The sequence below is a fragment of the Henckelia pumila genome, chromosome 4 (assembly GCF_033568475.1).
Source record: "Henckelia pumila isolate YLH828 chromosome 4, ASM3356847v2, whole genome shotgun sequence".
Classification (NCBI taxonomy): Eukaryota; Viridiplantae; Streptophyta; class Magnoliopsida; order Lamiales; family Gesneriaceae; genus Henckelia; species Henckelia pumila.
In genome coordinates this window covers 145762176-145777799 of record NC_133123.1, presented here as the reverse complement: position 1 = coordinate 145777799, position 15624 = coordinate 145762176, and the positions used below count along the sequence as shown (strand labels likewise).

At 36.0% G+C, this 15624-nt stretch overlaps 1 protein-coding gene across 2 annotated transcripts; it reads right to left on the bottom strand.

Moving 5' to 3' along the window:
- Positions 1-8176: 8176 nt before the first annotated feature.
- LOC140860223 (chaperonin CPN60-like 2, mitochondrial) lies at positions 8177-14379 on the bottom strand. 2 transcript variants are annotated; one of them, XM_073263127.1, is made up of 18 exons: positions 14252-14379; positions 14161-14188; positions 13941-14072; positions 13287-13446; positions 12739-12914; positions 12242-12337; positions 12050-12154; positions 11828-11914; positions 11655-11744; positions 11409-11489; positions 11267-11335; positions 11113-11190; positions 10676-10771; positions 10495-10594; positions 9939-10042; positions 9678-9783; positions 8729-8807; positions 8177-8649 (listed from the first exon to the last, which is right to left on the bottom strand). In XM_073263127.1, the coding sequence occupies exons 1-18, from the start codon at positions 14287-14289 to the stop codon at positions 8544-8546; spliced, it is 1731 nt and encodes a 576-aa protein (XP_073119228.1). In that variant the 5' UTR covers positions 14290-14379; the 3' UTR covers positions 8177-8543. The 2 variants fall into 2 exon arrangements, 1 of the variants encoding a protein (XP_073119228.1); XR_012143630.1 differs by having other exon boundaries at positions 8594-8649; positions 9678-9728.
- Between the last annotated feature and the right edge of the window lie 1245 nt (positions 14380-15624).

Here is a 15624-nt window from a genome sequence, read left to right as displayed (position 1 = left end):
TCAGGCTAATCCTGGTCAAATGCATTGGAAAGCCGTGAAGGACATTCTTAAGTACTTACGAAGGACTAAGAATATGTTCATGGTATATGGAGGACGAGATCTGAAATTGGAAGTCTATACCGACTCTAGCTTCCAAAGTGACGTGGATGACTCGAAGTCAACCTCTGGATTTGTGTTCATGCTCAATGGCGGTGCTGTCTCTTGGAAGAGTTCCAAGCAGGACACCACAGCGGATTCCACCACTGAGGCTGAATACATTGCAGCATCAGCTGCTGCTAAAGAGGCCGTTTGGATGAGGAAGTTCGTCCAAGAGTTGGGCGTCATTCCTGAAGTTGTTGGTCCAGTCCCGGTGTACTGTGACAACACGGGTGCCGTTGCTCAAGCAAAGGAACCAAGGTCTCATCAAAGATCCAAACACGTACTGAGGAAATACCACATCATCCGGGAGATTGTGGAAAGAGGAGACATCACTGTCGAACGAGTGGCCTCTGCAGACAATATCGCTGATCCGCTTACTAAGCCCTTGCCAGGACCATTGTTTGACAAACATCGCGAAGCAATGGGTCTACGTAGTATGACTAGTTGGCTATAGGGCAAGTGGGAGATTGAAAGAGTGGGTGCCCAGTGAGCCAACTTGTGGCTATGGGCTTTGATGACTCTTTGTACAAACGATCTTTTGTTTAATATAATTTACATTTTATTAATGGCAATGACTTTATCTTTCTTCATATTGTTATATTATGATATACTATTGTTGTTTTGATAAAGACCTTGAATATACTATAGTGTATGTAAGATGTGGTAGAACATGGGGATGTCTATCATGAAATACATCTTATAGTCACTGTATGTTCTAAACTGTTCCTAGTCGATTGAGCCGTCCGATAATAAGGATAAGGATCGCTCGAGTTTGAGACTAGCATTTGCGATGCGGAGTACCACGTTTCATTGGTAGGGAACATGGAGATGTTCGAAGCATGCAAATGGATATTCATAGGATGAATAATCGAACTACCCTATCCGGACTTTCCAAGTGGTTATCACTTATCGAGTGGATAAAGTCCGCGGTTTTGGTTGTACACCATTAGTCCTTACTACTTGAAACATCATGGAGACTCTATATGCTAGTACTGTGCTTTGACTCGTTTACCGACTCTATGGGGGTCATCAGGTGTCGGGATTGGGTATAGTTACAACACATATAGGAGTCGATGCATTGTTGTCAAGGATTCACCACATACTTGCGAGTGTGGATATCCTATGCGATCTGAGGAGATATTAGTGTGACGAATCTCTGGCCAGAGTACTTGATGTGATTTAAGAAATGGTTTCTTAGTAGCACATGCGATGTCACTAATTTGATCTTCAAGATGTATTGCATAGTTATCGAATCTTGAGCGACTCTCGATATACCAATGGTTGTTGATTCGATCGGGATATATGGATGAAGGGACCGTACTGTACGCGAACCAAAATCTACTGGTTCTTGTAGGCACTATCAGTGATACCTAGGGAATCATGGGGCGATGTTGCTAGGCGCTTTACCATGATTCGTTGGGCAAGTCGGAAAGTGTTGTTTCGAGTCACAAGGAGTTGTGAGCCCACAGCTAGCTGTATCCCTGAACCATTGAGGGTCACACAGTGTAATGGAGTTTTAATCCCCGTTGAGATAGTTAAATTTAAAGAGTTAAATTTAATGAATAAAGAAGTTGGACTTCTTAAATAAGAGTAAGGGAGTAGGATTTCCTAAAATGACATAGGGATGGACATTTTTGGAAACCACTGAATTCGGATTCAGGAAAATTTATCTTGACTTTAAAATGTGCAGAAATGGTTTCTGTGCACATTGGTAAAATCGGTTTATCAATCGGAGTCACGATGAATTTTATATTAATTTCTGAACATGCGGGCTTTGCTTGTCGGGCCTCAACTTATGACTAATGGGCCCTAAGCTGTTAGTGGCCTGCATTATAAATAAGTTATTGCAGTACAGAAATTACACACAACTGGTCATAATTTTGAGAGAAAAATTTCGAAAACCCTAGCCTCCTCTCTCTCAAATTCGGCCGCCCCCCTCCCTTCTCTGCGTGAGAAATTCCGGTCTGTGATTTTGAATTGCAGTTTGGAATAGCGAATCAAATTCGTTTATTCTCTTCGTAGAAAACTTCTTATAGATTTTCTAGTGCAATCTATCAGAGGGATTAAACCTCTATTCGTGGACCTGATTGAAGGAGTTCATCGGTTCCAGGGAGAGACAACAAGAGCAGAGAAATCTGTTGGAGTCCAATAATCTCGATTCGAGATTGAAGGTAAAATTTAATAATTGTTATTTAAATTTTACACACACTAATAATTTAATCGTTGAACGGTTGATACCCACAATATGGAATTGTTCCATAATAAAATTTTTAAACTTCCGTTGCACCGGGTATCAATCGTGATTGATCTGAACGCCAGTTTCCAACACTTATGAATCTAAGATATGGTCCAGGGCCGAAATGGACACAATGTGAGAACAAAATATGTAAGAGTATTGTTATATAAGTACTATTGTCTTGGTTTACACAAACGGTTGACTAGTTCAAAACATCGCGTTACTATCCAACTAGTAAATCCGATAGTATTTTACTACGGTAGGTTCAAAGCCACAAGCTACCTATCCTGATGTAACAATAACTCAAAATGATTTTCTAGTGAGAATGTTGCTATACGTGAAATTCATTCATGTGGGGGATTGTTGGAAATTGTATTATTGAATGAATTACAATTGAAATGGGCTTGAAAGGGTTTGAATTGATTAACCCAAATTGTTTGTAAAAGCCTTGTCCAAAGTATTACAAAATTCAAAATTTTGGTGAAATAAATTGGAGGGAAATGGGGAAATGGTAGTCCCACATTGGAACAACTCCAATTTGTTGTTCACCTTAATTAGTCCAACATTGGACTATGGGATTGGGCCCTTAGGGCACCGGATGTTTTGTAAAGGGGCAAGACGCTAGTCGATGCAACAAACACACACTCGCGGCCGGCCGGCCGGCTCGGCGTGGCGTGGTGTGGTGTGGTGTGGTCTTCTGATCCGATTATTCTTTTTGAATAAAATTTATTTAAAATAATATTTTATTATTTTATTGAGTATGCCCGAGCAGTAAATTATTACCGCGCGGGCGCAGCACCTCACCATACGAGACAGTGAGTTCAAAACGGCTTGCGCCCGAGCGGTAAAACATTGCCGCACGAGCGCGGTACCAAAATGTCGAGGCAGTGTGTTGGCTTAAAGTTGGGCGCTCGCGCGGTAGAAAATTACCGCCCGAGCGCACCTTCTGCAGAATGAACAGTCACGACTGTTTCTGGCATTTTTCTGTCATGGGTTGCATCCTTACGCCTTCAAACGTGTTGTTTCGTGTATAAGACTATATATATGGTGGTTATAACACAAAAAACATATATAGAAACATCTGATAACATACATTTCAGATTTCTGATTCTCAAAATCTCTCCCTCACTTTCTCAAAGAAAAGTAAAAGCATATTTTCGTTCGTTGAAGTTCGTGATATTTGTTGTGCTGCTATATCACGATCGAAAGTCGTTGTATCTTAGAGACGATTGCCGCTAACGTTTAGCACTTGGAACGGGCAATTTCGTCTTGCGGATAGAGAGTTTCTCTCGCCTCGACTGTGTTCATTATTGTCGCTGTTATTGTTGCTGCTGTTTAAACAAGGTTTTCAGAATTCGGAATACACCCTTCTAACATATATATCACTAGAATTTAACAAAAAGGGAGATTTATAAATTATACGAATTTATTTAATTAATTTGAGTACAGGCAAAAGATCCCTTCCTTGTGAACATTTTCAGCATCTCTTGATCTCACGCCACAATTTTGTTTCAAAACCACACATTTCAAATTTTAATTTAATCTTTCCTTTCAAAAAAATTAACAACAATTAAATTATTTTAATATTTTTAATTAAAGGATTGTTTTATACACTGTTTTTATGTCATATTGATTTATTTTTAAATATACACGGAGAGTTATATTGAGCCGACAAAGAATTTCTAAAAAAAAAAAAAATTAATAAAACCTTAGCGAAGACCAAACATATTATCTGATATTTTATCAGATTTAGATCCTTTATTGTGTTGAAAACACAATACCAGATGTTGTGTACACTTTTTCCATTTGAGTTGCATTTCATTATACGAGGATATACAGATGATAGAAAATTTAAAACAGTGGTGTTTCAATATTATTTATTTATAATATTGGCATAATTATTTCATTAAGCTAAGCTGTATATATGTGAAGGCTAAAACAAAATAGAAATCCAATCAAAACTCCTCAATTATTTTGTTTCCTTGGGCTCCCATAATATATGGGCATGGTTTCGACATGGAAGAACCCAATATAATAAAAGAAGCCCACATTTGTTTTGTATCACTGATAAATGAATGATTTCTGCAAAGCCTCAAAGATTGTGAAACACAGCAAAATAATTAAAGTATCTCAAGATGATGTAGATGCACTTGGGTCACTAACATCATGACGTCTGGTAGGAGCATCAAAACAGGATGAGTTGGTTCATTTTTTTCCAGTGGCCTGTCACTAATTCAATGCCCCATGTCATCCATGTTCGGCATGCGATTTCTGAGGGGATTTTACTCTCCTTTAGAGTCCACGATCGCTGCCTCGGTAATAGTCAATAGAATGGAGACACTACGCGCAAAAAGTTAGTTGATCAGCGAAATATTCAATTTCATGCATCCACTTATTCAACGCACAACAAATTTTTTTACCTTGCAGCATCTAACAAAGCTGTTCTAATAACTTTCACAGGATCTATAATTCCAGCCTTCACCATGTTAACATAATCACCTGGTTTAGAAATTGTTCACCGGTATAGTGAATGGAATACCAAGAATTCTTCAAATTACTGAGGGGTGAAGCTAGCCAGACCTATCAGATCAAGTATAGTCATACAAGATATGCCAACATGAAGTTTAGGGCAAAATCATACAGTCAGTTCTATTTTAAATAAAAAACAGATATACCTACAAAGGTAACAATATAAAATCAAAGGGGAAAGCACATGTAGTACTAATATTATTCATGAAGTAGCATTATTTTGATAATGATATTTGTACCGGGTGCATTCATCATAACTTTGTATTGTTTGATTATCAAAGAACAAAATGTTTCAGATGCCCAAGACAATTTCAAATGCAGGTTCTCCAATAACCTCTCAATCTATACAGATTGGATAAAAAACAACTACAAATTAACTTATTAAAAAACAGCAATAGTGGCTATGTGATAATTCTCAATGGGTTTCCATTTACAGGAGGTCTGCCAAATTGAATGGATGTTTATTCCTAATTACAGAGAAACACATTGAAAATCATGGAGACATGGAGCTGAACCCAAAGACAATTCACTAAATATTTAGAACTTGATTCGAGAATCATTTGGTATATCTTGTGATTTTCTCCAAACAGTAAACAATGTGAAGGGTGGACTTGGTTCTTTGAATAGGCTGCTAAGCTGGCAGTCAGAAAAGAGCATCGTTATTTAAAAATCACGGGCTAGGTTAATAGGCTGCTAACCTGCGCGCCCATCATCATGATTGTGGCTTGAGGATTAGTCCCAGGAGAATAATGGAACGTCGAACCATCGTTGACACGAAGATCGTCGGCTCCACAAAATTTATAATCAGAGTGATGACACCCTCCATGGTAATGTCAGATAGTGATGACCTTGTCTTTGCAAAAATGTTTCAATGATTCGGTGTCATTGGTGTGCTTGTGAATGAGGTTCACATTGGCTTGCACGCTTGTGTTGGTCAGCTTCTCCATCGTTTCCTTGTCACACTGCGTGAAGTTGGTGAACGCTTTCGACCTAAGAATATTCTGATCTATGATGTGGCTGCTCGTGCTCATGACGTGGCGGCGGTGAGTATCAAGGGACTGAACTGGTGTGCTAGCTTCATCGGCCGACGTCTCTCAGACCCAAAGACGTCCAGGCCGCGGTCTTGAAGGCGACGACGATGGACAAGTTCGATTTGAAGGCATGCATTTCTTCCTCTTGTTCTTCACAGTCGTCCCTGGCGGATTTACCGACAACATCGGAAGAATTGAGTGAAATTGTGGAGTTGTCTGATCCTTAACCCCGTTGGGTTCATTGTATATTTGTGTCAAGAAGTTTTCTAATCGTGGTTAAGTTTTCGTGATCGGTTCTTGATTTTTTTATTTTTTTTTTTTTTTGCTCTTTTTCACTTCAGAATGCCGTTCTTTTTTTGTTTTGTTTTATCATAGCTGTTTTTTTCCTTTTGATCGTCAGCTTGAAGCTCTCCAGGGAACCTATCTGAGAGGTGAGTCGATGGCGATTTATTGTATGGCAGATTCAGATTCGTCAACCGTGAAGGAGCATGATGATCGACATTTAAACAAGAGACAACCACATTTTTTTTTACCCATGTTTGTCATTTCTTCTGTACATTTGACATTTTGAGAATACACGTGCTGAAGCTGGTGCCACATGATTTAATTGGTTTGATGTTTTTTTTCTTTTTTTTTCCCTGGAACCGAATAGATCGCATAATTTTTTATTCATATTTTTTATGTTTGCCTATTTGATGTCTACTAATTATGATAGTTTTATATTAATTCACTTTATTTTCAAAATTAATGGCTAGACAGATATTATAACTTTCAATATGAATATTGAAATAACTGATTTTATCGGTTTGGTCAATTCGATTTGGCGGAAAAAAAATATATCTGTTCAATTTTCAGTAATACAATTCAAAGATTGATCCATGGATAGCTTATAAATAGTACTTTAGAATGTCTCACAACATTTCTTCAAATTTTTCATAATAACTTTCTTTGAGATTGCGCAAAAATAATTTTGTTGTTCATTCTAGAAGTTTTTTTAAAATAGAAATGCATGTGTTTCAAATGATTGATCCATAGATAGCTTATAAATAGTGTGGAATGTCTCAAAACATTTCCTCAAAGATGATCTTTTACAAACACTCCTTGAGCTATCCAAATGCTCGTTGAGCTATCCATTGATCATTTGAATTCTACATATTACTGAAAAAAATTGAGCAGATAAATTTTGTGGCACCATGTTTACTCAAAATGTAAAATGATAGAAAAAATAACAAACGGGTAAAAAAGACAAGACATGGTTGTCTTTAATGCCGATCATCATCATCTTCCTCGGTCACGTTTGACGAGTCGGAATCGACAATCCATGTAATCATCATATCCTCACCCATCATATGGGCCCCTTGGAGGGTCTCGATTGCCCCTACATGCTGATGATAAAAAGAAAAAATAATATGATAAAAGTAAAAGAAGAACACAATAGAACAAAAAAGAACCATGCGCTAATCTACTTTCTAAAGTAAAAAAGATCAAACAAGAACTCATTATGAAAACTAAATGAATATAAAAAAAGAAAATAAAGAAGCATATCGTCGGAAAATCAAGAAGCTAGTGATGAATATTAAAAAAAGAAAATCAAGAAGCATACCGTCATAGCTAGTGGAAAATCAAGAAGCTAGTTGAAAAAGAAAATCAATAAGCAAATCAAGAAGACAGTGGAACCAAATCAAGAAGCTAGTGGAAAAAGAAAATCAATAAGCATTACAAATCAAGAAGCATACCGTCATAGCCAGGGCCGTTCCTATTTGGAGGCTGAAGAGTCGTCCGACTTGGGCCCATTTTTTTTTGGGGCCCATAATTTTGAAAGAAATTTTATTATATAAAAATGTAAATTGATCCAATATAAATTAATTATTCTTGGGCTTTTTTCATTCATATCTCAGGAAATTATTTTTTATTTGCCTACTGCCTAATATAAACTTTTTTATTATTATTATTTTTGGGCTTTTTGATAAATTTATTTATGAACTTTATTATTCCTATATCTTTTGATAATTTTTTTCAAATATAAATTATTTTTCTCGTGCCCAACATAAACAAAAAACATTTGTATTCCTTAAATTTATTATATATTAGTATAATTAAACCAATATAAAAACATATTTTCTGACTCATAAGGATTGTTCTGATATTAATGAGCACGATTTATTTTCGGAGTTGACATTCTTGAAGTTCTCGTTATCAAGAGAAACAAAATCGACAATGGATGTAGTGAATTACTTTTAAAAAAATTGATAGATATTTCTCAAATACTCATATTGCTTATAAAATCTTGTTGACTATACTTTTTACAATATAGAAATCCAATCAAAACTCCTCAATTATTTTGTTTCCTTGGGCTCCCATAATATATGGGCAAGTTTCGACATGGAAGAACCCAATATAATAAAAGAAGCCCACATTTGTTTTGTATCACTGTTAAATGAATGATTTCTAAACCTATCCTGCAAAGCCTCAAAGATTGTGAAACACAGCAAAAGAATTAAAGTATCTCAAGATGATGTAGATGCACTTGGGTCACTAACATCATGACGTCTGGTAGGAGCATCAAAACAGGATGAGTTGGTTCATTTTTCCAGTGGCCTGTCACTAATTCAATACCCCATGTCATCCATGTTCGGCATGCGATTTCTGAGGGGATTTTTCTCTCCTTTAGAGTCCACGATCGCTGCCTCGGTAGTAGTCAATAGAATGGAGACACTACGCGCAAAAAATTAGTTGATCAGCGAAATATTCAATTTCATGCATCCACTTATTCAATGCACAACAAATTTTTTACCTTGCAGCATCTAACAAAGCTGTTCTAATAACTTTCACAGGATCTATAATTCCAGCCTTCACCATGTTAACATATTCACCTGGTTTAGAAATTGTTCACCGATATAGTGAATGGAATACCAAGAATTCTTCAAACTACTAAGGGGTGAAGCTAGCGACCTATCAGATCAAGTCTGGCCATAAAAGATATGCCAACATGAAGTTTATGCAAAATCATACAGTCAGTTCTATTTTAAATAAAAAACAGATATACCTACAAAGGTAACAAGATAAAATCAAAGGGGAAAACACATGATTATCAAAGACCAAAATGTTTCAGATGCCCAAGACAATTTCAAATGCAGGTTCTCCAATAACCTCTCAATTTATACAGATTGGATAAAAAACAACTACAAATTAACTTATTAAAAAACAGCACTAGTGGCTATGTGATAATTCTCAATGGGTTTCCATTTACAGGAGGTCTGCCAAATTGAATGGATGTTTATTCCTAATTACAGAGAAACACATTGAAAATCATGGAGACATGGAGCTGAACCCAAAGACAGTTCACTAAATATTTAGAACTTGATTCGAGAATCATTTGGTATATCTTGTGATTTTCTCCAAACAGTAAACAATGTGAAGGGTGGACTTGGTTATTTGAACAGGCCGCTAAGCTGGCAGTCAGAAAAGAGCATCGTTAATTAAAAAAAAAAACACATACTTCATTGATTTTCAGGGTTTAGCATTGGAAAGGGTGGACATGGTTATTGGGGTAGAGGCTAATAAGCTGGCATGCAGAAATGAGCATAAATTGCATAATCTATTTTTATTTTTTATTTTTTTATTTTAAAAGAAACAACTTCAATGATGTTCAAATGCTTCGCCAGATAATAATCAAATAAGAAGTTTAGCTTTCATGCCTTTACTGGTAATAAAAAACAAAAGGAAAGCTTCCAAAAACAAACCTGATGCAGCATCATAGCCCAAATTCAGATCATCTTGTTCCAATAGCTTGCCTACAACAAGAGCCCCATCAACACCAGCATTTGAGGCTATAGTAAAAGTAGGCGCCTGTTGACTAGAAACATGTCAGGACAGCACATCAATCAAACAAAATATGCACACATTTCCGAATGAAATTAAGACCGAGGATGTGTAAGAGATCCGTATTTGTGTTTTTAAAGAAGGAAAGGACAGAACGAGAGCAAGACTGCAGATGAACAAACCTTTAGAGCATTCTCAATTATTTCCACGCCTCTCTTTTGGTCCTCATTCGCAGTTTGAAGGTCCTTCAGACTTCTAGTGGCATACAAAAGAGCAATGCCACCCCCTACAAGAAAATCAACCATATATGAACTTGTAAAAGGGAAAAAGTGTTCTTATAAAAGATATTTCAGATGACCACATATTTCTTCTAGGGATGTGGCGAGCCTCCACGGCTGGAAATTCTATTTCAATCATCAAATACCTCCTCCATGTTTATTTTAGATCTAACATTATCGTCCAGGAAGAAGTTCAACTAACTTTAGTTGCGATCCAAAAATTAAGAATCAGTTAAATCTAGATTCCATAGCCGAAAGGACCAAAACAAATAAAATAAAATAACCAAGGGAAAATATTGACAGAAATAGCCAATTCAAGTTTTCAAATCAGTCTTAATATTTTCTGATAGTCTTTGGACTTGCTGGACCACATACTGTAAGGCAACCAATTGTATGTCTGATCCAATTTTTAACATTTGAAAATGGTATGTCCCTTATTTAAAGAGGACACAAACTTTACCATGAACAATGCCCTCCTCCACAGCAGCCCTTGTTGCATTAAGAGCATCTGTTACCCTATCCTTCCTTTCTCCAACTTCTGCTTCGCTAGCCCCTCCAACCTGAGAATATTAAGCAGAAAACATTGCCAACGGATGAAACAGAAGTTTGCATCTGAAATCTGTCTGTGGTAAAGACTATACCTTGAAAACTGCAACACCTCCAGACAATTTTGACAGCCTTTCTTGTGCTTTCTCCTTGTCAAACACTGCAGTACTAGTCTCAAAGGCAGTTCTTAACTGTAGAGACGTAAAAGAAATTATCAGAATAACAATGATACTGGTTGCACATTATTGGTATTCTCAAGCCAGATTAATTTCTAATTTATCTTGCACAAAATTTAACCTGTAGTGAGCATGACAATAGGCATAACAAAAATCATTATTTATTTTATTTTCAACAAACTTATAAACGCAACGCAATGGTTTGACAAAACAGTTACAGCAACATTTGAGCGAACTTTAAGGTACGGGCACAATAGAAGAGGAAAATATTTCAGAATAAATGGCCTATAGTCCATCTAAAAACAGAGAATGCAGCTGGTATCTTCCATTCAGATTTTTACAGTCTCCATTAATACCTGTTCGCACCTTTCTTCAATCAGTTTCTTATCCCCTCCTCCATGTAGAATTATAGTGTCATCAACTGAAACTGTTACCTGCTCCACCAGGATATCATAAGGATTCCAATCCATGGAAGTATTCGACCAAACATTCATTAAAGAGCACCCTCACCTTTTTGGCAGAACCAAGCATATCAACCTGAACTTTGTTCAGGCTAGTTCCATATTCTTCACTTATAATCTGCAAAAATCACCAATCAATACAAAAAAGGCACAACTAATAAAAATATGGGGTTTGCTGGAGCATGTCTCACCTCTCCTCCTGTGAGAATGGCAAGATCTTCTAAATTTGCCCTTCTGTTATCTCCAAAACCAGGAGATTTGATAGCACAAACCTACATTTTTTTATATATTATATATAATCTTCAAGAGAAAAAGTGGAATTTTCCGGAAATAAAACAGAAATAGTAAAGGTCAAACATTTTGTTTCCCATTTAAAACAAGTCTAAATTCTACACAATGAAAATCCGAATAAGTTGCTGAAATCATGGTCCATTTACCTTCAAACCTCCACGATGCTTGTTGAGGACAAGCATAGTAAGTGACTCGCTATCCACGTCTTCTGCAACAATCAACACAGCTCGGTTTCTCTGTCAATAAATAAAGCCACAAGCTCAATCCAAAATCATTGTGGCCATTCAAATATTTCCAAAATTATATCGACTTTACTTACATTCACGGCCAGTTCCAATACTCTGACAAGTGCTTCCATGTCCGAAATTTTCTTCTCGTGGATTAGGATTAAAGGATTTTCAAGTTCCTGCGCATTGAAAGGGAATTATTATATACACGCACACCTATCGATTAAAATGAAAATAACAGAAATGCATGTGTTTTCACTAGAAAATCACATGCTTCCACAAGTATGCATATATTGCAACTTAAATTTCCATACACATTTTTTGGTTTTTTCATCAGTAACAAAATAAGGAGAGATATAACCACGGGCTAGCTTCATCCCTTCCACCACTTCCAACTCATTATACATGGTATTTCCATCCTGAAAAAATTTGAATAAGAGCAATCTGTTAATCATTAAGACTAATCACGGCAAACCCACGTCAAGCTAATGGCAAAACATACTCACCTCAACTGTAATTACTCCTTCCTTCCCAACTTTCTCCATAGCCCGGGCTATCATTTCACCAATTTCACTTTCACCGTTTGCAGAGATAGTGGCCACCTTTATAGGATATACCAGTTAATCCAAGAAGATAAAAAAAAAGAAGCTAATTTAACAGATTCAATGCAAATGTATCAAATAATAATCTAGAAATTCATAAAACTCAAATGAGATTATATTAAACCACTTTACCTTGAAATCGAAACACTACCAAAAGCTGCCAAAAAGGGAACATAAAAGTAGTTGATGTGAATACTTTCTCAAGATATATATGGATGGAGATTCAAAGTTCACAAATTCAATATTCATACTTTTCTTTTTTTGTAAGGTGCGGATTCGACCAAGAAACATAAGACAGTTTATAAACATCAACCTCATCGAAGTTATCTACTTAGGTGAAATTTATCTATTAAAAAGTAAACAATAGAAAGTTTCAGCACTGTATTGCATGAACTAGCCACCTGTGTAATTTCTTCGGGGGTACTAATCATGAGTGCTCTGCTCTTCAAATCTGCAATAACAGCATCAATAGCCATGTTGATACCTTTTCGCAGGTCCATCACATTTACACCGGCAGCCACTGATTTGCATCCTTCTTTGAATATTGCCTGAGTGAGCACAGTAGCACAAGTGGTACCTAAGACAACAACATATTCTGTGTGATATCTTATTCAACCTACAGAGACCATAAAGCTCAAAGAATTCTACCAAAGGATATTTGCATAAGAAAAATAAATTTCATAGTTATAAAAAATGCAAGATACGACACGCTCTCTCCATGCTCATAGGGACGCAGTTTAAATGTGGGCATACAGAGAACTAGCTTTATCATATTACCGAGCAAAACGGTGCATTTCTCCAAAGTTCTAATTCTATGCAATTTATATATCCAAGAAGTTCATGTTTAGAAAAGTGCACATATGACTCAAATCTTCAATCCAGATACATATAAACTTCCATGACAAGATCCATCTAATGTTAACATGAAGACAGGAGAATGAGAGATTACCATCACCAGCAACCTTATTTGTTGCCTCCGCAACCTGCTTCACAAGATCTGCACCGACGTTTTTTGCCTTGTCCAAAAAATTTATGCTTTTGGCTACACTAACACCATCCTTCGTCACCTGGGGTTTCCTTCTACTTTTCTCGATAATTACAGTGCGACCCTGCAAGGATTTTCGGAAGGAATATTATCCCAACTAATATACGAGTTTATTGAGCCGTATTTTATTGTCCTACTCCAAGGAAAGCCATATAACGGCAACAGTATTTATTAACACCACCATTAATATGTGAAATTGGACTCTAGTAATATCCTAATGCTTCCATGTCCTACGGAAAATACACAACAATGACTGCATGCACAATGCAAATGAAATTAGAAATGGGGCAAAAGAAAAAGGTAACAAGGACTTCTAGAGTTAAAATACTTGAGTCGAACCAATTCTTGCATCGTATGGAAATAAACACAAAGGACAGGTACTCTCTAGGGGCAACTCTTACACCTAACAGAAAATTTGCAATCATTTTATCTTTGATCAACTTCAATTTCACAAATCCAAGTATAACTTGGAATCAAATTTATGCAGTACATTGTACAAACAAGCATATATTTTTCGATCCAGCATAGAAATGCAACAAATGCGAAAAACATTGTCACCTTTGGACCCATTGTCACTTTTACTGCTTCGGCTAGCTCATCAACTCCAGCTAACATAGCTGCCCGAGCTCCGATCCCAAAGTTAACGTCCTTGGCAACAAAATTTCTGATAGAAACAACTCTACTACATACCTTCCCAGACAAAAATATCCATAAATAAGAAACCCAATAGGTACATTTACGAACAGCAAGAAAATGAAGCTAGACCAGAAGAATGTACCTTGACCAAGCTCCTGGAGGTAGATGACCTGCAGAAGAAAGCATTAGGTAAAATAAATTCACGATTACGATTCAAAATGTGAACTTTCTACCTGGATGGCGAAGCAATAGCAGCGGCGGCTCTGTACATGGTGAAATTAGGATGAACAACAAGCGGGTTTTTGATATATCAAAGAGTAGTTTCCAGGTTTGGAGATAGGAGGTTTTAGGGTTTAAGAAGTTATTTATTTAGCAGTTAGTATTAGGATTATTATTAAATTCAAATTATTATTATTAATTGTGATTATATTTATCACCGTAAAAAAAATGTGCCTTAAAAAAAAAAGTTGATTTCATGTATACTATAGCGTAGTCTTGTAGAAAATCTTGGGTACCAAAATAAAGGGGCCGGGCTCAAAGATACTCTTTTGTAATCCCAATTAGGGGTAGAATCGGGTCGGGACCATCCCGTAACCTTCTTATCCGATTCCCGTTCCGATAAGAATTGGGATATTTTTTTTCTCCCGATCCCGCATCCGAAATGTGTCGGGACCCGAATGTTCGGGATCCCGAAGATTCGGGATCGCGTCGGGTCGGGAGAGGGTAATTCCGAATAATATTTTTTAAAAAAAAATTCTATGAAAATATTTTTTTGAAAAAAAATTTATGAAAAAAGTCAAACAATTTCTTAATACATTACAAATAAATTAAAAATTCTTTATATATAACCATTAAAAAACTAAAACATTTTTTTAGTACATTACAAATAAACTAAAACAACTACTTGATTAATAAAAAAACATATAATTATTCATAATAATAAAAAAAATAAAATAAAAAATTATAACTCAATGTTAATATTAAAAAAGATAAATATAAAAAAATTATATGGTATATAATTATAAAACATTAATATTAAAACATAAAATTAAAAAAAATTATTTTTTAATTAAAAAATATTATTAAAAAATATTATTTTTATATTCGGATCGGGTCGAGAATCCCGTCGGGAAGGGTTGCCTATCCCGATCCCGACATTGATCGGGTCGAAAAAAATCCCGAACACTCGGGTCGGGAAAAGTTCGAGACGAGAAAAATTCGGAACGAAAACAGATTGGGAATCGGGACGGGTCGGAATTTTTGTAAAATTTGTCATCCCTAATCCCAACCCACCTGGCATTTTAGATTGTTGGGTTCTGCAAAATTTCAGCTTGGATCAGCCCAATAAATCACGGGCTGGGTTAATAGACAAAAAAATAAATAATAATAATAATAATAATAAAGCTAAAAATAATAATAATTATTATTATATATATTATATTTCGAACATCAAGCTTAACTTGTTTTTAACCCCCTTACATTATGAAAGGAAGATGAAACTACGCCACTTTTAAATTCATGATTTCATAAATATAATTGTAAAAAAAAAAGATAAATTATGTTGGATCCAATTCATTTGATTTGGAATTCTAGCTTACTGAATTTG